General features: G+C 50.3%; 1 protein-coding gene across 22 annotated transcripts in view; it reads left to right on the top strand.

Moving 5' to 3' along the window:
• TTC39A (tetratricopeptide repeat domain 39A) overlaps positions 1–20,072 on the top strand; it is a 59,084-nt gene that overhangs the window by 16,313 nt on the left and 22,699 nt on the right. For 16 of the 22 annotated variants that reach the window (XM_074007016.1, XM_045371212.3, XM_074007001.1 and 13 more), the window contains 4 exons: positions 7,791–7,895; positions 16,703–16,834; positions 17,450–17,526; positions 18,338–18,405. In XM_074007016.1, coding sequence (XP_073863117.1) covers positions 7,791–7,895; positions 16,703–16,834; positions 17,450–17,526; positions 18,338–18,405 — 382 coding nt within the window. Of the gene's footprint in view, positions 1–7,790; positions 7,896–16,702; positions 16,835–17,449; positions 17,713–18,337; positions 18,406–20,072 lie in introns of all 22 variants that reach the window. The other 6 variants (XM_074007061.1, XM_074007059.1, XM_074007055.1 and 3 more) reach the window with 2 other exon arrangements.

Raw genomic sequence — 20,072 nt, forward strand, 5'->3', positions numbered from 1 at the left:
GGAGGTTGCTGGGCAGAGAGCCGGCCCAGGTGAGCTGGGAGGAGGGCTCACCCTGCCTGGAGCCTCACCACCAGTGACAATATTTGCTAAGGGCCGGAGGCGTGACACGTGAACAGGGAGGTGACGAGGCTGGTGCCAGCTGGCAGCTAGAAGCCTCCACAGGGCTTGCGTGTGTGTGGCTGTATCAGGGCTTGGAAGCTGGGTTGCTGGGGGACACCCTGGCCTGGGAGAGGGTTGCGTGGCGAGTTTCAGCTTGATCATCTTTGTTGTATGACTTTGGCCAGTCCTTTACACTTCCTAGACTTCTGGTCCCTCCTTTGGAAAACACAGAGAAGTGGGACTGGCTGCTCCTTTCCTGCTCTGGGCCCAAGTCTTTGTAAAGCTGGAGGTTGGGTAGGTTCCTTCTGCGCAGCCCTGACTGAGCACCACCACCCTGCTGGGTCCAGAAGAGTGGTTTCCAGGAGAGAAGGAGGGCATGGAGCAAGGTATCTATCAAAGAAGTCTAGACTCCAGGGCTGAAAACCACATTCATCCCACTTCCTTATATGCTTACATCCCTGCCTAAGTGCCCTCTACAACCCTGGGCTCCTCTGGCCCTGCTGCAGGCCTCAGGACAGCAAGCTTGCTCTTCTCACGGGGGTGGGTCTTCCTTATGCGCAACCGTACCTGCCTCTCTGCATGCCTGCCCACTCTTCTTTGAAGCCACCTGTCCATCTGTCACCACCCCTGGTTAGGGTCATCCTAGTGAGGTCTGAGCAGAGGAGGGCCGCACGCAGCAGGACCATTCTCACCTTCACTACAGAGACGCTCACTCAACAGACACTCAGCAAGGCCTGCTCTGGGGCCAGATGGTCATTGGTGAACAAATCAAGCCTTAAATCCCTACCTCTTTAAAAATTATGAAATATTTTAAGTCTTCAGAAAAATATAGCAAATAGTAAGATGACATACCCTTGCCACCCAACTTTGTCAGATATTAACATTGTGCCCCATTTATTTTATATTCTTTTTAAGAATATAAACCATAGTAGAGACCCTTGAAAGTCTTGTGGAAACCTCTTCCCTCCTTCCCTCTCCAGAATTGATTGCCATCCTGAATTTAGGTTTTATCATTTCCCTGTTTTTATTCTTTTGCTCAATGTGTGTAAATCTTAAAAATATGTAGTTTGTTCTTACTTCAAAGTTTTCTGTGAATGGAGTCCTATAGCATGTGTCATGCTGCAGCTTGTATTTTCATACTCAACTTCAGGTCTCAGATTTAGCCTTGATCCTGCAGCTGTTGTCCCACTTGCCCTAACGTGTGATACAGCACCCTATGTAGACACCTCCGTTTGTTTATTTATCCTTCTTGATGGATGTCGAGATGTTCCTAGTGTCTTGACAGTGAATATTCTTGTACGATTGTCCTTTGCACATGTGTTTCACGAGGGTGGCCCCTAGTAGTGGAATTACTAGGTTGTTGGATATGTGCACTCGATCTGAAATGAAAGGAAAGGAAATGAAATGAAATGAAATGAAATAGAGACAGAATCTCACTTTGTTGCCCAGGCTGGTCTCAAACTACTGGGTTAAAGCGATCCTCCTGCCTTGGCCTCCTGAAGTGCTGGGATTACAGGTGTGAGCCACCGTGGCTGGCCCACTCAATCTTTTAAAGTTATTTAGTTTCTTTATAAAGTCAGTGCTACTTGATCAAGAAATGATGGTAAGGCTGCGTGCAGTGGCTCACGCCTATAATCCCAGCACTGTGGGAGGCCCAGGCAGGCGGATCACCTGAGGTCAGGAGTTTAAGACAGCCTGGCCAACATGGTGAAACCCCGTCTCTACTAAAAATACAAAAATTAGCTGGGCATGGTGGCACACACCTGTAATCCCAGCTACTCGGGAGGCTGAGGCAAGAAAATCTCTTGAACCCGGGAGGCAGAGGTTGCAGTGAGCCTCTCTCAAAAAAAAAAAAAAAAAAAAAAAAGATGGCAATACATAATTTTAGAAAAAAATAATAATTACTCACATTTTCTGAGTACTCTTGTGCTTTCCATAGTTTTAGTTGTTCTTCACAAAAACCGTGGGAGGTAAGTACTGTCATTCCCATTTCCTTGATGAGGAAACAGAGGCTCATAGAGGGCATGGAACATTCCCAAGGTTATCCAGCAAGTAATAGCTGCAGCTTGGGTCTAGGGTTGTCTGCTTTCAGAACTCTTGCAGGCCACACTGCATTAGGTCATGCTACATCACTCCGTGACACATTTATGTGCAGCTAAGGGAGACTTTTTGGAAGGAGAGTCACAATCATTTTTGCCATTTAGAAAGATCGCTTCGGAAGCAACAGATCCCCATGGACAGATTATTTTACTCATTGAGCCAAAGTTCCCCTCGGTGCTGGAGCAGGGATTAAAATCCAGCTCTGACTGCAGTTGGTTCCTGAGCGACTGCTGCGCCGCCTCACCCACCCCACACCTACCTCACCCTGACTGGGATGGAGGTAGGAGGATTTTCTGTTCTCAGTGGGAACTGAGGGTCTCCCAGCTCTACCCAGATCTGCCCATTGGCACAGAAGAAGTAGTACAAGCCAACTACAGTAGAGAAGTGGGAGGGGAGGGGAGAGTGGAGGTGGCTCTGGGCTACCTGACACCCCCTCCCACCCCCTAGCTCCCTTCTCATTCGGGCTTCAAGTGTGGGTGGGATCTGAATGAGAGAGCTGCCACCACTGTGCCAGAGCTCTTGGCATTGGTCACTAGTTCTGCTCCATCCAGCCCAGCACCTCTTCTCCCCATCCCTCTCCTCGGTTCCCCAACACACAGTGGAGAGGCCACCATCAGCGCAGGAATAGATAGATGTTACCTGGGCCAGGCAAGGTGTCCTGGGGAAAGAAAGGTCTTGGAGACGAAGGGGCAGCCTGTGGAGAAATGGGGGCCTCAGTCTCAGTCAGGTGAGGGGAAAGGTTTGGCGCTGTTGCTTCCACAGAATGCATTTTTATCTTCTCCCAGGCTCCTGAGAGGAGCCTGGCTGCGTACCTGTCTTCACTGCCTGTCCCTGCCTTATCTGTGAGAGGCAGATAAGGGTGCCTGCTGACAGGACTGAGTGAAATAATGCACTCATCAATTTAGATAACTTGAAGTGGTAATCTCTTTGTGGCAATGGTGGTTGTTAATGCTATTATTAAGTCAAATGGGGCGTGTGTCTCCAGCCTTCCTGAGCTCTCTAGCCTCCTCAGCCTCACCCCTCCATTTAGCTGGCCTTCCAGAGCCTCTGTCTTCTAAGTCCTTCCAGAACGCTTGTACCTCCTAACTGATGTCATGCCTCCAACCCTGTGTGTGTGCTGTTTCCCCTTCTTAGACTTCTTTCTCCGTCTTGTTCTCAGTTTGATGGCATTTTCCTTGATGCCATCCTCCTTCCATGATGCCATCCTCCTTCCACTCAGCCTCCTCAGTGCCCCAGGCTGAGTTAGAGGTGTCTTCTGGGCCCCTTTGGCCCCCAGTGATTCCCATTATTACAGCCCTGAGCACTGTGGCGGTCGCTGCCCTGTCTGCATCTGTCTCCTGTAGGCTGTGAGCTCCTGAAGAGGCAGCCCTAGATCTGTGTCCACTCTGTGTCCCCAGAGCCCAGTCCTATGCATAGCCTAGAGCATGAGATTCATGAGTGCTTGTGATAGGGAAGGAGGGAGGAAATCAGCCCAGGGCTCAGCTTACCCCTAGTCTGGGGGAGGTCACCGCAGACAGCCTCATCCCAGTTAAGCAGAAGAGGTGCCGGGGCTGCCGAGGGAAGGACTGTGCCCCTCTGCACTGACTGTCCATCCGGCCTGGATCTTTCTCTCCAGGTAGACCAAGCAGATGGGACCTCTCCCTCGGTGGGGGATGGAGGTGATAAGGGGTGCGTGTGTGTGCAGAAATGGGAGGCAGGCTCTTGGCTCTGAAATTGTTTAGCGGTTGCCATAAACCACAACAACAGGCTTGACTCCCTGGGGCTGAGCTGATGGGCACTGGCTCAGGCAGAAACTTGGGTTAGAACGCATGCTTGGATGTGTGACCTTAGCGAAGTTACCGGTCCTCTGTGCCTCAGTTTCCCCATCTGCAATGGTATGTAGGTGTGGGGGGTAATAATCCCATTTCACAGGGCATTTTGAGAGCAATTAGAGAGAATGCCAGTTAAACACCCGGGCAGTAGATGCTCACTGCTGCTTCGTCGATTCATCCAACAGAGATGAATGGCTATGCCCTGGGCACACAGACAGACCCCGTCCCAGCCTCTGAAGAGAGGGGCAGGGGCAGCATCAGGTGGGGCCTTTTAGGCCATGGAAAGGAACTTGGCCTTTACCCTAAGAGCAATGGGAAGCCAGGGAAGGATTTTAAGTCCAGAAGTGACATGGTTAGATTTGTTTTTTGTTTTTTTTTTTAGATGGAATTTTGCTCTTGCCGGGGCTAGAGTGCAATGGCGCGATCTCTGCTCACCGCAACCTCCACCTCCCAGGTTCAAGCGATTCTCCTGCCTCAGCCTCCTGAGTAGCTGGGATTACAGGCATGTGCCACTACGCCCGGCTAATATTGTATTTTTAGTAGAGACGGGGTTTCTCCGTGTTGGTCAGGCTGGTCTCGAACTCCCGACCTCAGGTGATCCACCTGCCTCGACCTCCAAAAGTGCTGGGATTATAGGTGTGAACCACCGCACCCAGCCAGATTTTGGTTTTAAAGACGTATCTTTGGTGATTATGGGAGAGACAGGTTAGGGGAAATAATGCTCCCAATGTTCTCTCTCAAAGAAACTACCTAGAGGCTGGGATGAGTTACAACAAACATCCTTTAAAGTACATTCCTGGCCAGGTGCAGTGGCTCACGCCTGTGATCCCAGCTCTTTGGGAGGCCAAGGCAGGTGAATTACCCGAGGTCAGGAGTTTGATACCAGCCTGGCCAACATGGTGAAACCTTGTCTCTACTGAAAATACAAAAAATTAGTTGGGCGTGGTCGTGGGTGCCTGTCATCCCAGCTACTTGGGAGGCTGAGGCAGGAGAATAGCTTGAACCTGGGAGGAGGAGATTGCTGTGAGCTGAGATCACACCACTGCTCTCCAGTCTGGGCAACAGAGCGACACCCTGTCCTCAAAAAATAAATAAGTAAAAATAATAATTAAGTACATTCTTGAGCTCTCACAGAAGTAACAGAAACACCCTCCAGCCAAGAGTGAAGAGAGAACTGAAGTCAGGCTGGCAAACAAGATGAAGCCACGGCAACCTTAGGCTGTTTACACATTTCAGAAATCTAAAGCCAGGAGTTTCAATGGCCACTCAACAGATGGGAAAGAAGGTCTCGGGCCTACACAGTTACAGTTTGAGGAGTTGGAACTTGGCATCCCCCGACTCAACACATAAATCTGGGACCCTCCGAGGGCTGCAGCCTCAGTGAATAGGAAGATTGGCTAGAAGAAAGGTCCGCCCCCACCAGCAAAGGGAGACAGCATTTCCGATGGGAAAAAAAGACTCCCTAAAAAATTATAAATACTGGTCTGCCATCACACAAACTTTGGGTTTGATGGCACACCACTACCTTTGTGGTCCTGGAAACCATAAACTTAAAAAAGTAACTTAAATGGTCTCAGGGTGGTAGTTCCCCCGGGAACCTGGCCAAAGTAAATGAAAAATCCTTCCTGGAGCAATCCCACAGTCACTTTGGATCTCTCAAACGTGAATTTGTAATATGATTGCAAAACACACAGGAAAATAAGCCAGTGTGAGCAGCAGGCTCCAGAAACAAAAAAGAGCAGAATTAGTTTCCCTGGTAGTCTAAAATGCTGGAATTATGAGATATAGAATAAATAATTATGTTTAAAATGTATAAACGAATTGAAGATGGACTTGAGGCAGGGAACATAATACTACCCCAAATAACTAAGATTTGAAAAAGAACCAACTGGAATTTCACAAAATGAAAAATACAATCATTGAAATTAAAAATTCAGTAGACAGGATAAGTAGCAGGGCAGACACACCTAATGATTGAGAGAGCTGGTGAAATGAAAGAAATTACTCAGGATCTAACAGAGGGTCCAAGAGATAGTATGGAAGTTAGTTAAGAGAGGTGAAATATGGAATATAAAGGTCTAACAGAGAAGAGAGAAGAAGGTGGAAAGAATGGAATGGAGAGTGTTCTGACAGACTTGGGTAAAGATGGTGCTGGCCTGGACCAGAAGGTATTGGGCATAGAAGGGGTTGATTGAGAGATGTTAGGAAGTAGTCTGTGGCTTATACCTGTAATCCCAGCACTTTGGGAGGATGAGGTGGGAGGATCACTTGAACCCAGGAGTTGGAGACCAGCCTGGGCAACATATGAGACCCCATCTCTGTAAAAATTCTTAAAAGAAAAAAAAAAAAGTTAAGAAGTAGAATTGATGGGGTTTAGTGATGGAGGGGATGCAGAGGCCAGAGAAGGGATGTGGCAAAGATGATTATCAGATTTTTGGCTTGAGGAATTGGGTAGAGGAGTGTTGCTTATTAAAATGGCAGACAGGCATGGTGTCTCACGCATGTAATCCTAACACTTTGGGAGGCTGAGGCAAGAGGATCACTTGAACCCAGGAGTTCATTGAGACTAGCCTGGGCAACATGGTGAGATCCCATATCTACCAAAAAAAAAAAAAAAAAAAAGAAAGAAAGGCAAAGACTGGGGGAGAACAGATTTGGGAGAATGAACAGGAGTTCAGTTTTGAAAAAGGCATGTTTCAGTTTGCCTGGGAAGATCTGCTGATGCATCTCAGAGCAGGAGACTTTAGAGCTAGGCCTTAAGGTATATGTAAGAGTTACCTGGTGGAAAGGGAATTTCTTTTAACTAACTTTTGGGAAATAGGACTTCCCTTCAGGGAGAGCATCAGGCCCCTTTCTGGAACATTCTTTCACTCAAAGGAGGCCCCTTGAGAAAAGGCATTATCAAAACATCAAATAGACAGGGTTCTGGGATCTCTTAGTTCCATCTCTCATTTTTGTATGGGAAAGCTGAGACCCAGAAAAGTCAGGGGTTTGCTTTCCTAGCCTTAGACTCTTCATTCATTCATTCATTCATTCATTCACTTAACAGATATTTATTAAAAGCCATTTTGTCCCGGATACTAGGTGCTGGGGATACAGCAGTTAAAGATTCTTGCTTCCTGGAAGCTTATAGTTTAGTGGAGGGAGACAGACAATAAACACGAAAATAAGAAAAACATATCATGTCAGAGGGCGGTAAAAGCTACAGAGAAACGTAAGGACTGGAAAGGGTTCAGGTATTCTGGAGGAGCCACTGGCAAAGTGAATTTGAAAGTCCCTGGGCCTCTCGTATGGGGCTGCTGACCCTCGAAGCCCATTGTGACAACGTCTGGGATTCTAGAGTCCAGGCCTGGGGGAGGGAGGAGGCCTGGAGAAGGAGGAGGGAAAAAGGGGCTGTGGGATTTAGTGGGTGGGCTGCACCCCCCCGGGGGGCAGCAGAGCCCAATGGGTCAGAAGGGCCACAAAGACTCCCTGTACCCTTGTGGAGGGTAAGATCATTTATTCCTGAGGCGTCTTGGCTCCTTGCCCTTGGCCCCTCCCCCACCTCCATCAGATCTCAGATGACATTCCCTTCTGCTCCCCCTCCCACCCTTGGGAACACCAAGAGGTGGGTCCGAATTGTTCCTGCGTCTCACTACAGAGTGGCAGCCTGGAGGAGCTCGTGACAGGCACCCAAGGCTGGCCAGGGAGACCGAGTAGGCCCTGTGAGGCTCTGTCCCAGTCAGGAGGGGCTGGAGGGCTGGCGGGCCCCTGTGTCATGCCCCGCATCTCTTCCCCCAGGACTCCTGAGAGCAGCCTCCACGAGGCCCTGGACCAGTGCATGACCGCCCTGGACCTTTTCCTCACCAACCAGTTCTCAGAAGCACTCAGCTACCTCAAACCCAGGTGAGGCTCAAGCCCCGGTTGGGGTAGGGGGTGTGCTTGACGGTCAGGGAGAACCAGAGGTCTTGTATGAGAGGAACTCTGTGTAACTAAATGCCTTCGGCTTTCTGGGTCACCAGGACCTCTGACAAGTCCCATAAAAATGGCTCAGGCTCCATTCCACAGCCTGCGTGTATCCAGGCCCTCTCCAAGGTCACTGTGACTTGCTTGTCCTTAGGCTCTTGAGGGTTCTTCACACTTCCTTATGTGTTCCCGCATAAGGATAAGGAGTTTCTTCCTCGCCAGCTCTCACACGACCCTTTGTTTATTTTTCCCCAAAGCACTAAAGACTAGGTTGCCTGCTTTCCTGGGTGTTTTAGGGCAATAAAGAGGGCTGCTCCCTTGACCATTTCCTTGAATGCTCACAGCCATGTTTCTGTAAATACAAATCAATAATGTGCATATACTCCTTTTTCTTTACTTATCACTTTTTCTCAGTTTTAAAAATTGAGATATTATTCAGATACCATAAAACTCACCCTTTCTTACCACTTTAAAACATTTATTGGGCTGGGCGTGGTGGCTCACGCCTATAATCCCAGCAGTTTGGGAGGCCAAGGCGGGCAAATCACTTGAGGTCAGGAGTTGAAGACCAGCCTGGCTAACATGGTGAAACCCCATCTCTACCAAAAATATAAAAAATTAGCTGGGTGTGGTGGTGTGTGTCTGTAGTCCCAGCTACTCAGGAGGCTGAGGCAGGAGAATGGCATGAACCCAGGAGGTGGAGCTTGCAGTGAGCCGAGATCGCGCCACTGCACTCCAGCCTGGACGACAGAGCCAGACTCTGTCTCAAAAAAAAAAAAAAAAAAAAAGAAAAAAGAAAAGAAAGAAATAAGCAATGTTTACCTTACTATACCTTTTTGATTAATGCTCCTTGCAAAGAAAATCATGTGTGAGACTGTTTCCTTCTAGAGTTAATAATTTTCTTGCTTTTCCCATTTTCCTAATTTGCTAAACATTTATCCTTAAGTCTTTGTAACCACTCCTATCAGATCATCCTATGGTGAGTTTTTCCCAAAATGCTGAAATCTATCAAGTAAGCACTCAGTACCCCCCTCATTTTCCTGGAAACCTATCCTTGGGAGGACAGACATGTCTTCTGGCTCCTCCTGGCTGTTTCCTAGAGCTCCTTTGCGTTTCTCCTGCTTCTTTGATTCCAGGTCTTTTCTCTTGTGTCCCCCTCGTTTGCCAGGGAATGTCCCATAGAAATTTCCTAAGAAAGGCTGGGCGCAGTGGCTCATGCCTGTAATCCCAGCACTTTGGGAGGCTGAAGTGGGTGGATCATTTGAAGTCAGAAGTTCAAGACCAGCCTGGCCAACGTGGTGAAACCTCGTTGCTACTAAAAATACAAAGATTAGCTGGGCATGGCGGTGAGTGCCTGTAATGCCAGCTACTTGGGAGGCTGAGGCAGGAGGATCGCTTGAATTCAGGAGGTGGAGGTTGCAGTGAGCAGAGATTGCTCCATTGCGCTCCAGCCTAGGTGACAGAGTGAGACTCTGTCTGGGGAAAAAAAAAAAAAAAAGAAATTTCCTAAGAAAGGCTGGGTGCAGTGGCTCATGCCTGTAATCCCAGCACTTTGGGAGGCTGAGGTGGGTGGATCATTTGAAGTCAGAAGTTCAAGACCAGCCTGGCCAACGTGGTGAAACCTCGTCGCTACTAAAAATACAAAGATTAGCTGGGCATGGCGGTGAGTGCCTGTAATACCAGCTAATTGGGAGGCTGAGGCAGGAGGATTGCTTGAATTCAGGAGGTGGAGGTTGCAGTGAGCAGAGATTGCTCCATTGTACTCCAGCCTAGGTGACAGAGTGAGACTCTGTCTGGGGGGGGAAAAAAAAAAAGAAATTTCCTAAGAAAGACTTGTATAAATATATTTTTTTCCCTAAGAATTTTGAATACCTTGCTTCAGTGTTCTAGCATTTACTGTAGCTGTGAGAACCCTAATTCTTCTCACTTACTCTTTCTCCAGAAAGGTTTAGGATTGGCTCTTGTATTTCTGAAAATCTGGAATTTTACCGCGATGTGTGGCAATGAAGTCTTTTTTATTCTGGATTGTTATGCAGGCTCTCAGTTCTGGGCAATGCTCTTGTACGATAGTTCCATCTTATTTCCCTTTCCTGGGCTTTCTTTAACGTGCCTTTTGGACCTCCTAGGTCAGTCCTCTTCTGAGCCTCTTCTCTCTCCCTCTTGTTTTTCCCATTGCTTTATCTTTTTTTTCCGTCTGATTTTTGGAAGATTTCCTCACCCTTCTCATTAATTCCTGCTGTTGACTTCTTTATCTCTGTAATCATATGATTAATTTCCTGGCATTCTTTATTTTCTGAATGTTCTTTTTTCCCTAAAACATCTTCTTCTTGGTTTATGGTGTACTAACTTCTTTATATCTATATTTGGAATATGAGGCCCTTAGGACAGTGCCTGGCATGTATTAAGTATCTAATAAAGTATTTATTGTTATTGTCACAGAATATTATTTCTGTTTAAAATATTTCATTCTTTTCCTGCATAACTTGGTGCTCTCTGTGTTCCTGGAGTCTGTTTAATGGGGGAATTCTCTTCTCATGGGGTGCTTTCTTCAAAAACCCAGCCATCCCCGGCTGTCTGTCTAGTCCTGTTTAAGAATGAGCCCATGCGAAGGCCAGCCGGGAGGTCTGTGCCAAGCTGCCTTGTAGTTGGTGGAGTTGGCTTTGGATGACCTGGCCACCAGATGTCAGCAGCCGGGATGGCTTGGCTTCTCCAGTGAGGAATCCTCCATTTCTCAGCCTGGACAGAGAGCCTTAGCCGCCTAAATTGGGAGACTAGGGGCTGAGGTCTAATCATCTCTGCCACCTACTCCCCCTAGTCCGCCTCTTTTCAGCTCCAACTTGTCCCCTGCACCCAAGCCCCAAGGAAAAGTGAATGCTGAGGCCAGGGGACTGGTTTCCACAAGTCCCCAGGCCTGACCTGTTCAGTTTCTGTAGACATGATGGACCCATCTTTCTCCCTCTAGGGTCAGTGGCCCAGCTTTTGGGGTGGGGTGAGTGTTCCATGGCATGGGGCAGTGTCCACACCTCACTCCCACCCTCTGAGGGAACCTGGCTTGAGGGGGTCAGGCTGGGTGGGTCAGGGCCTGCAGCAAGAGTGTGGCCATGGCCTGAGGCAGGCGCAGCTGCAGCTTGCTCTGTCTTAGAATGTCCAGGTTCCCCTCTCAGTTTTCTTGGAAGGCTCCCCAGCTCCTGCTTCTCCCCTAGTCATTTCCTGTTGCTCACTCAAGCCTGGACCCCAGACCATAGCCACCCTCCTGCACTGGAAACCAGCTGCCCAGGACACAGCTGCTCAGCCTGTCCCATACCCCAAGCACGGACACTGGCCCTTCTCCTCACCCACTGAACCCCCGATAAGGTCATGCCTCAGCCTACTCTAAACTGTCCTGTAGACTTGGGGCCAACAGAAGGGAGTCAAAACACTGGAGAAAATATTAAAACCAAAGGCTGTGGCTGCGCCTGGGTCCTCGAACTGTCTCTGCCACAAGGTCCCTGAAAGGGCTTTTCCCTCTATGGCCCCCTCACCTCAGGAGGGCATTCTAACAGGAGTCTTGTAGCTCTCAGGACCCCCAGAGGAAACCCTCGTCCTAACAGAGACACTCCAGGAATCCAGTCTTCCCATGGAGCCACCTGTTACCTCACGTGGGAAGCAGTGCAGCATCTGTTTCTTAGCCCCTGCCTTATTCCAGAAAAGGATCCTTTCTTTCTTTTTTCTTTCTTTTCTTTCCTTCTCTCTCTTTCCTTCTTTCCTTCTCTCTCTTTCCTTCTTTCCTTCTCTCTCTTTCCTTCTTTCCTTCTCTCTCTTTCCTTCTTTCCTTCTCTCTCTTTCCTTCTTTCCTTCTCTCTCTTTCCTTCTTTCCTTCTCTCTCTTTCTTTCTTTCTTTCTCTCTCTCTTTCTTTCTTTCTTTCTTTCTTTCTTTCTTTCTTTCTTTCTTTCTTTCTTTCTTTCTTTCTTTCTTTCTTTCTTGTTTGTTTTTGAGACAGAGTGTCGCTGTGTCGCTCAGGCTGGAGTGCAGTGGTATGATCTCAGCTCACTGCAACCTCCACCTCCTGGGTTCAAGCGATTCTCCTGCCTCAGCCTCCCTAGTAGCTGGGATTGCAGGTGCATGCCACCATGCCCGGCTAATTTTTTATATTTTTAGTAGAGATGGGGTTTCACAATTTTGGCCAGGCTGGCCTTGAACTCCCGACCTCAGGTGATCCCCCCACCTTGGCCTCCCACAGTGCTGGGATTACAGGCATCAGCCACCACACCAGGCCCTTTCTTTCTTTTTGAGTTTAACAGTTTTCCTCCAGATAGTAGTGTCAGTAGCACACTACCCCCATACCACCTGTGACAACCCAAAATATCTCCAGAAATTGCCACGTGTCCTCACGTTGGGAGTGGGGATACCCTGGCACTTCCAGTGAGAACCACGGGTCTAGAAAAAATAATTCTTGCTGGAAAACAGCCTCCCTTCCTCACTGATGGCCACCGAAGCTTCAGAAGATGTTGGGCCCAGTGTCATTTGCTGTTCTTCACTGAACACACATTGTCTCGTTTAATTGTCCTGGTCCCGTGCAGTGGGGGACGGTGCTCCTCTTTCGCTCTGAGTGGGGCATCTGGGCTTTCCTAGCTCCCTTCCCCGTCTCGCCTCTGCTTTCCATAAGTCATGCCTTTGAGTAGCGTTGTCCCTGCTTCTAGCATATTTCACTTAGCACTGAGTGTGACCTGACGCACTGTCTCTGGGACGTGGAGGCTACTGCTCTTGGCTTTCTTGAATTATATGATCGTGGTTAATAAACCGCAGAGTGGGATTCGGATCCAGGTCCTCCAGCTGCACAAACCACACACCGACTGCTGTGTGTGTGGTTTGCCCTCCCCCTTGGGTTGGCGGCATTTACCTTGGGCAGGGCCTCACATCTGCCTCCCCCAAACCACGAGGAGTGAAGGAGGTGGAAAGGGTGCATCGGGGGCATGTGTGGGGGTGCAACAAGTTCAGGGTATGCCCTTGAGCGTTCTGGAGTTTCTCTGAGGGAAGAGGTAAGGTCACCTGCCAAAACCAGGGGCCAGGTGGTGGTGCAGGGATAACGAGGAGAGGGGAAAAGGTGTTTCTGGACAGGATGCTGGGCCTGGCTGAGGCTGTCTGTGTAGGGGGCAGCTTTCTCCAGCATTGCTCAGTGGCAGTGTGGAGAAAGTGGGCCGTTGCGTGGCTCCTGAGCTGGGCTCCTAGCTGGGTTCAGCAGGTTGGCAGACTTGGCATTGAGTATGTTGACAAGAGAGAGAGACTGGTATGAGGACACTAGGCTAAGCAGTCAGGAAGAGGGGACAGACTGGAGGAGGGAGGATGGGCAGTGGGAGTGATGGGCCAGTACAGGCAGGTCAGGAGGCTTAGAGCTGGGAGGGTGGCGGCATCCTTTAAGACTCCAGAAGCAGAGCCATTCTGTGTGATGAAGACAAGGTCACACTGCAACTCAAAGGATGGAGATGGTTGGGCAACTATCACTGGTTCATTCAGCAACAGCCTTTGAGCGCCCTCCTGGGCCCGGCAGTGAGCTGGGTGCTGGTGCTCCATTACTGAGCAAGATGTGGGCTGTTCTCAGGGTCCAGCAGGGAAATGGCGAAACAAGCAATAAGGGGTGCCGAGAACTACCCAGGGACCCCACTTCATGTGGGAAAGGAGCTGGTCGGGAGGACTGCATCATTCCCTGGGGCTCATTGCCAAATAGAAATTCAGGGTCATTTGTTCAAATATTATTAAAATTTAAAGACAGTGACAGCAGAGAATTAAACCAAACATGGGCCCTTTTTAGGCACCGGCCCTGTGCAACGGCATAGACCACACACCCATGAAGCTGCCCTGGAAGGCTTCCTGGAAAAAGTGACATTTACGCTGAGATGGACTGGATGAGAAGGAGTCAGCCAGATAGAGGGGGCATTTCTAGGTGTAAGGAACTGCCTTTGCAAAGACTGGGTGGTGAATGAGGGTCTGGTGTATCTGAGAGATGGAGACACTCACCCTGGAGTGGGAGGAACTGAGGCAGATCCCAGAAGGAAGAGGGCAGGGTGATGGGCAGCGGACTGGGGATGGGGAGTCCATAGAAGCAACTTGGGCTGGAGAGGAAGTAGAGTCTGAAAGGACCAGAAAGTGGAGTAGGGGGAGCTTCAGTGAGCATGAAGGGGCAGAGACTTGGAGAGGTCAAGGGGCTGCCTCTGCCTCCCAGTGCCCTCCCTATCCTGACAGCTGGTCTGGGACCAAGAAGGTGGGACCCCAGTAGACATGTCCCAGAGTGAGGGGACAGCTCAGGAATGAGCCGACTAATGGCCTGGATGATACATATGCAAATAAGAACTTGGGTACAAGCTAAACTTGGAGTGCCTGAGGTTCGAGGGTTGTCATACCTCTGTACCCCATTTCCCAGTTCAGACTAGAGTTGGGGACTTCCAGGAGGCAGGCTGGGGAGGGGCTAGTATTCTTAGCCACAGACGCCTGTTGGGGCCTTGGGCCTCAGACTAGAAATTCCACTTTGTCTGCCAGCTGCCCGGGGGGAGCTGTCCCTCCTTCTGGGCCCAGCACCAGACAAGGTTCCACAGGTGGGGCTGGGCAGGTGGTGCTGAGTCCCAGGCCTCTGACTGGCAGTGGGAGAGGAAGAGAGAGACAAGGGCTTGAGAGATGGAGAGGCCTGGGGGCTGGGGTGTTATCTGGGGGATGGGTCTGTGTGCTGCCAGGGAAGCCCCTCCTCAAGGAGAAGGTTTTTATGCAGGGAAGTGGCACAGGACACGGAGGGACTCATATTTACTGAGCTTTGGTGCAGTGGCCCCTGGCCTGGGTATTATTCTGTTTAAGCCATGCAAAAGCCCGTGGGGGAGAAGAGTTACGGTTTTCCTTCTGCAGGGAAAAACCTGAGGCTGAGGGAGGCTGTGAGACATGAGACATGCCAGGTCACACAGCTGGTAGCTGGCAAAGCTGAGACTCCAACCTGTGTCTGAGGGGCTCTGAAGCCTGGTTCTGGCCCCAGCTCTGGGCAGCCTGCTCCTCTCCACAAGCCACTGCCTGCAGATGAAGCAGTCCTGGCAAAGGCCTGGGAGCATCCAGAGAGTGCCCCTGGCTGGCAAGTGGTGGAGCAGCCTTGGTTTCCTGCCTTTGACCCTCAGGGATCACAGGAGTGTCACCCAGAAGTAGCTTAATTTACGAGTGTTTTATGAACAGGAAAAGGGGTGAAGTCACATGATTTCACAACCAAACAGCCTGTAAACCTTAGTCATCTCTCTTTCCTCTGAAGTTCCCAGCATAAACCTGGCACTGAGGAGCTTTATAAATAATTTACAAGGAGACCTGGGGAAGGGAGTAAAGGCGCTCCCAGTCAGTCCCACAGGCTTACAGGGACCCGGGCAGGCTAGCATTATCATCCCCATTTTGCAGAAGCAGAAATCTAGGCCCAGACATGTTAAGTGGCTCCCTCCACATACAGAGAGGACCTGGCGTTGTTCGCATCCCTCCTTGCCTGTTGCCCTCTCCATGTGATGGACTAAATGCTACCCCCTGCCCCCAACGCACCCTTCAGCTGAGGAGCCTGGGGCGGTGGAGGAGCAGGGAGCCCAGAGACTCCTGAGGCCACCTTGGCTCAGCCCTGACATCAGTACTGAGGACAGAGATGAGTCACACACAAACTCTGTCCTCGAGGTGCCCACAGTCTGCAGAGAGCTGAGCCTATGCTGGTCAGTTCAGCATGACCCGTACCTCAGTTACAGATGGAGTCCCTGAGGAGGAGGCCTGGATTCCCAGGGCTCTGAGAGGCATTTGAGGGCCTTGACAGATATGTCAGGAGATGTAGAGGAAGGGTATTTCTTTCTTTTAAAAAAAAATTATTATTACTTTTTAGAGACAGGGTCTCACTATGTTACTCAGCCTGGTCTCAAACTCCTGGGCTCAAACAATCCTCCCGCCTTGCCCTCCTAGAGTCCTGGGATTACAGGCATGTGCCACCACACCTGGCCGAGGAAGGGCATTGCAATCTGAGGGAACAGCCTGGGCAAAGGCCTGGAGGAGGGAAATGTGGGATTTTCTAACGGAAGGTCTTTGTGGTTCAGTGTGGCTGGGGGTGCAGTCTTGAATGTGACCAGATAGGGGTGGGTGGGGAACAGAAGCATCAAGAGGGCTGGAGAGGTGGGCAGGGCTGACATCTTGTGGAGCTTCAGCCCCGGCAGGATCTCCTAGGATGTGGGAGCCATGGGAAGGTGTAACTATTGGGCACCATGATCAGATGAGGGGAGGGAGTAGGAAGAGGCAGCAGGTGACTAGCGAGGAGGTCCAGGGAAGTGGGGTTGAGGGCGGCCCAGGGGTGGGGTTTGGGCTAAACAGGATCTCACAGACAGGACTTGGGCTCAGCCTACAGGAGGTGGGGGCAGAAGGCAAGAGGGTGGCACTGGGGGCAGGGAAGGGCAGCCTCGGGCCGACATGCACTAAAGCCTTTCTCAGTGCTCATGGCAGCTATGCTGCTGCCACCCCTACTGAGCCGATGAGGAACTGAGGCTCAAATCTGGTAGATCACTTAGGGCCACTCAGCAGGAAGAGGGCAAGCTGGAAACCGAATCTGAGGTCTTTTGAGTAGCAGTGAGCAGATCAGACCTGGCCAAGGACCTCCCCGTGCCTGGACCCCCGGTCCCCTTGCCTCACTGCAGAATGGAGGAGGACGGAGATGAGCTGCCCAGGGCCAGCTGCCTCTGGGGCTCTGTGAGGTGGTGCTCTCAATGTCCCTTCTCTTCGGCAGAACCAAGGAAAGCATGTACCACTCACTGACGTATGCCACCATCCTGGAGATGCAGGCCATGATGACCTTTGACCCTCAGGACATCCTGCTCGCCGGCAACATGATGAAGGAGGCACAGATGCTGTGTCAGAGGTTGGGGGTGTTGGGGGCAGGGATCAGAGGTTGGGAGGCCCACCCTTCTCTCACCTTGGCCCATCCCAGTGCCTAACATGCCACTATTCGCACTGCTGCTTTTGGCTAAGACGTTGTGTCTGCAGGTGCTAAGAGCCGTCCCTGTTGTTCCTGCCTCAGGAGCTATGTTGTCTGAGCCAGTCACTGGGCAGCTTTCAGGGACCAGGGTGACAGAGTAGAGGAGGAGGCACCACGACTTGAGTGGGCAGGAGGGTAGGCCAGGCTGGGCACGAAGAGACATTAAGGAGAGGAACCCAAATGTGGCACAGGTTGGGAGCTGCCAGGAGCAGCGTCACCTGGCCTGGACGCGGGTTGACCAGGGGCTGCTGTTTAGCCTCAGCCCCAGGACTGATCAGGTGGTAACTGTCCCATTTTATCAGTGAAGACACTGAGCCTCAGAGAAGTTAAGTGACTGTTTTTGCCAGAATATCAAACCTCTTCTGCCTGACCCCAAAGTCTGTGTTCTTTCTGTTAGCTCTGTCTCTCTAGGAATGTTCTAGAGTGTAGCAGAGAGGGACAGAGACAAGTGTGGCCTCTCTCTAATCCTCACCTGAGGCCCCTCTTTTTCCTTCTCAGGCACCGGAGGAAGTCTTCTGTAACAGATTCCTTCAGCAGCCTGGTGAACCGCCCCACGCTGGGCCAATTCACTGAAGGTGTGGCATCCAGGACGTCCTCTCAACCATGCTAAGCCCAGGCGGCCAGCTCCAGGCCCAGGAAGGGGCAGTTATCCTCCCTGTCATCGCCTAGGGGGCCAGGCCCTGGGGTCCATGCCAGGACACACATGGGTCAGACCTGGGGCCTTTTGAGGCCTGGCTCTCTAGTGAGGGTGTGGGGGGCAGGTGAGACCCACTTATGTGATAGCACTACTGGCTGAGAACCTGCAAGTCAAGAAAAGGGAAAGCTGTCCAAGGCCAGGGCTCTGCTCCTCAGGCCCACAGTTGTATGTGCAGTTGAGTTTACTGATTTAATTATCCTGGTGATCACATGGGCCCCAGAGGAGAATGTGGTGTCAGCAGCTGAGTCACTGGGACAACATGAGAAGAGATGGTGTGGGCTGTCATGGTCCATCCAGGTCTTTGTGCCATGACCACATGCAGCTGTCCTGGAGGCAGCAGTGGCTGACCACAAGCAGTGAGGGGCTCTGCAGCATAGGAGAAAGTGGCCTTACCCTCCTCAAGAGCCCTGGAAGGTTCTAGCGCCCCACAATGCATCTGATGTTGCTGGGTGCACAGCACCTACAGTGGTGCTTGGAGAACAAGACTAGGCGACCTTCTTGGGGAGGGTGTGAGCTAGCTTCTAGGGACAGTGACGAACACTCTGAAGCACTGGGTGACGAGGTAGGGGACAGGAGAGGTGCTGACACAGGTTCCCTTTGCTTTTGGGAAAGTGGGGGTGTGAGGATTCATCCCAGGCCTCCTGATTAGAGTCCCAGGAGGCCACAGGGCTTTGGTTTTTTCCCCACAGAGGAAATCCACGCTGAGGTCTGCTATGCAGAGTGCCTGCTGCAGCGAGCAGCCCTGACCTTCCTGCAGGTAGGGACCCCCACTTGTACAAGGAGGCTGGGATTTCAGAAGATCAATTTCCACATCCAACCACAGCCCTTCCCCTAGAGCAACTGTGACCCATCCCCCATAGCAACCACGACCCATCCCCTGTAGCAATCGTGACCCATCCCCTGTAGCAATCGTGACCCATCCTTCACACTCCTGCCCCTGGCAGGGCTCAAAGGGAAGTGATGGGCATCACGCCCTCACACCCCTAGCACATGCGCTCCCACCGTTACCGGGATGCTGTTTCCACTCTGTGGCTGCTGCATTTCCTGTTAAGGGTCCTGTGGGGGTGATAGGCATTGTCTCAAAGCCTGCTTTCCATGTGATTCATTCAACAAGCTCTGTAGCACCTGTGATGTACCAGACTTTTTGCACACGGTACAGGTATGTAGTTTCTATATACACATTACAGTTTGTTTTTGCTAATATTTACATTTATTATTTAATCTTCACCACAGAGGCCTGTGAAGGGGAGACTTAGAGGAGAGGGGTCACTTTCCCAAGGTCACATGATTAGCAAATGATGAGCAGGGATTTGAACCTAGGTCTGATGAAGTTGGAGCCCAGGTCTCCTCACCACACAGTGGGAATGATGAGAATGATCACTACATGCTTTTGCCTGAAAGCCTGGGTTATAATGAGAACATATCAGCATCATTATATATGTGTGTTTAGCAGAAGAGGGACATTTTAGTGTTGGGGTGCTGGTTAATTTCATAGCTTTTTTTTTCTATCTTTTTGACCTGGGGAGATTAGAATTGGATTAATCCTAATCCTTGCTTTAGGATTCACTGTAATGATTGCACCATAAACGACATTTTGTTTTGTTTGTTTATTACATTTTTACAAATAATGAACACCCATCAACACCACAGCCAACTGGAGGACAGAACACGGGCAGTAACTCTCCCCACCCTGGGACTCCTCCTTGCCCTGTCCATGCACCCAGCAGGGGAATCACTACTAGAGTGTTATGTTTATTGTCCCCTACCCTTTCCTTTTTTTTTTTTTTTTTTTTTTTTTTGAGACGGAGTCTCGCTCTGTCGCCCAGGCTGGAGTGCAGTGCTGTGATCTCAGCTCACTGTAACCTCCGCCTCCTGGGTTCAAGCGATTCTCCCGCCTCAGCCTCTGGCTAATTTTTGTATTTTTGTATTTTTAGTAGAGATGGAGTTTCACCACGTTGGCCAGGCTGGTCTCGAACTCCTGACCTCAAGTGATGCGCCCACCTCGGCCCTACCCTATTTTTTTTAAAAAAATCGCTTTCTCAGCTTTGTACTCATGCCTGAACAGCATATGGTGATGTTTCATTTGCTTTTGAGCTTCCTAAGTGGTGTGGGTCTTGCTTTCTTCCCTCGGCCTTATGTGACTGTGTGTTATTCTCTTGCCTGAACACACCGCAGTTTGTTTATCTGTCCTTCTGCTGGTGGCCATCTGGGCTGTTTCTGTTTCTTGGCTATCATGAACTTGCACAACCCTTGTCCATCCGTTTTCCATTGGGTGTAAACAGTGAATATTGCTGCTGGCGGCTACAGGCAACGGAAGTTTTACATTTAAAAATGTGATAAATACCTGCTTGTTGTAAAAACCACAAACAATCCAAAAACAAGCATCCCCTCTCCTTTCTTGCAGTCCCTCCACCTAGAGGGAGA

This window comes from Macaca fascicularis, chromosome 1 (assembly GCF_037993035.2).
Source record: "Macaca fascicularis isolate 582-1 chromosome 1, T2T-MFA8v1.1".
Taxonomy (NCBI): Eukaryota; Metazoa; Chordata; class Mammalia; order Primates; family Cercopithecidae; genus Macaca; species Macaca fascicularis.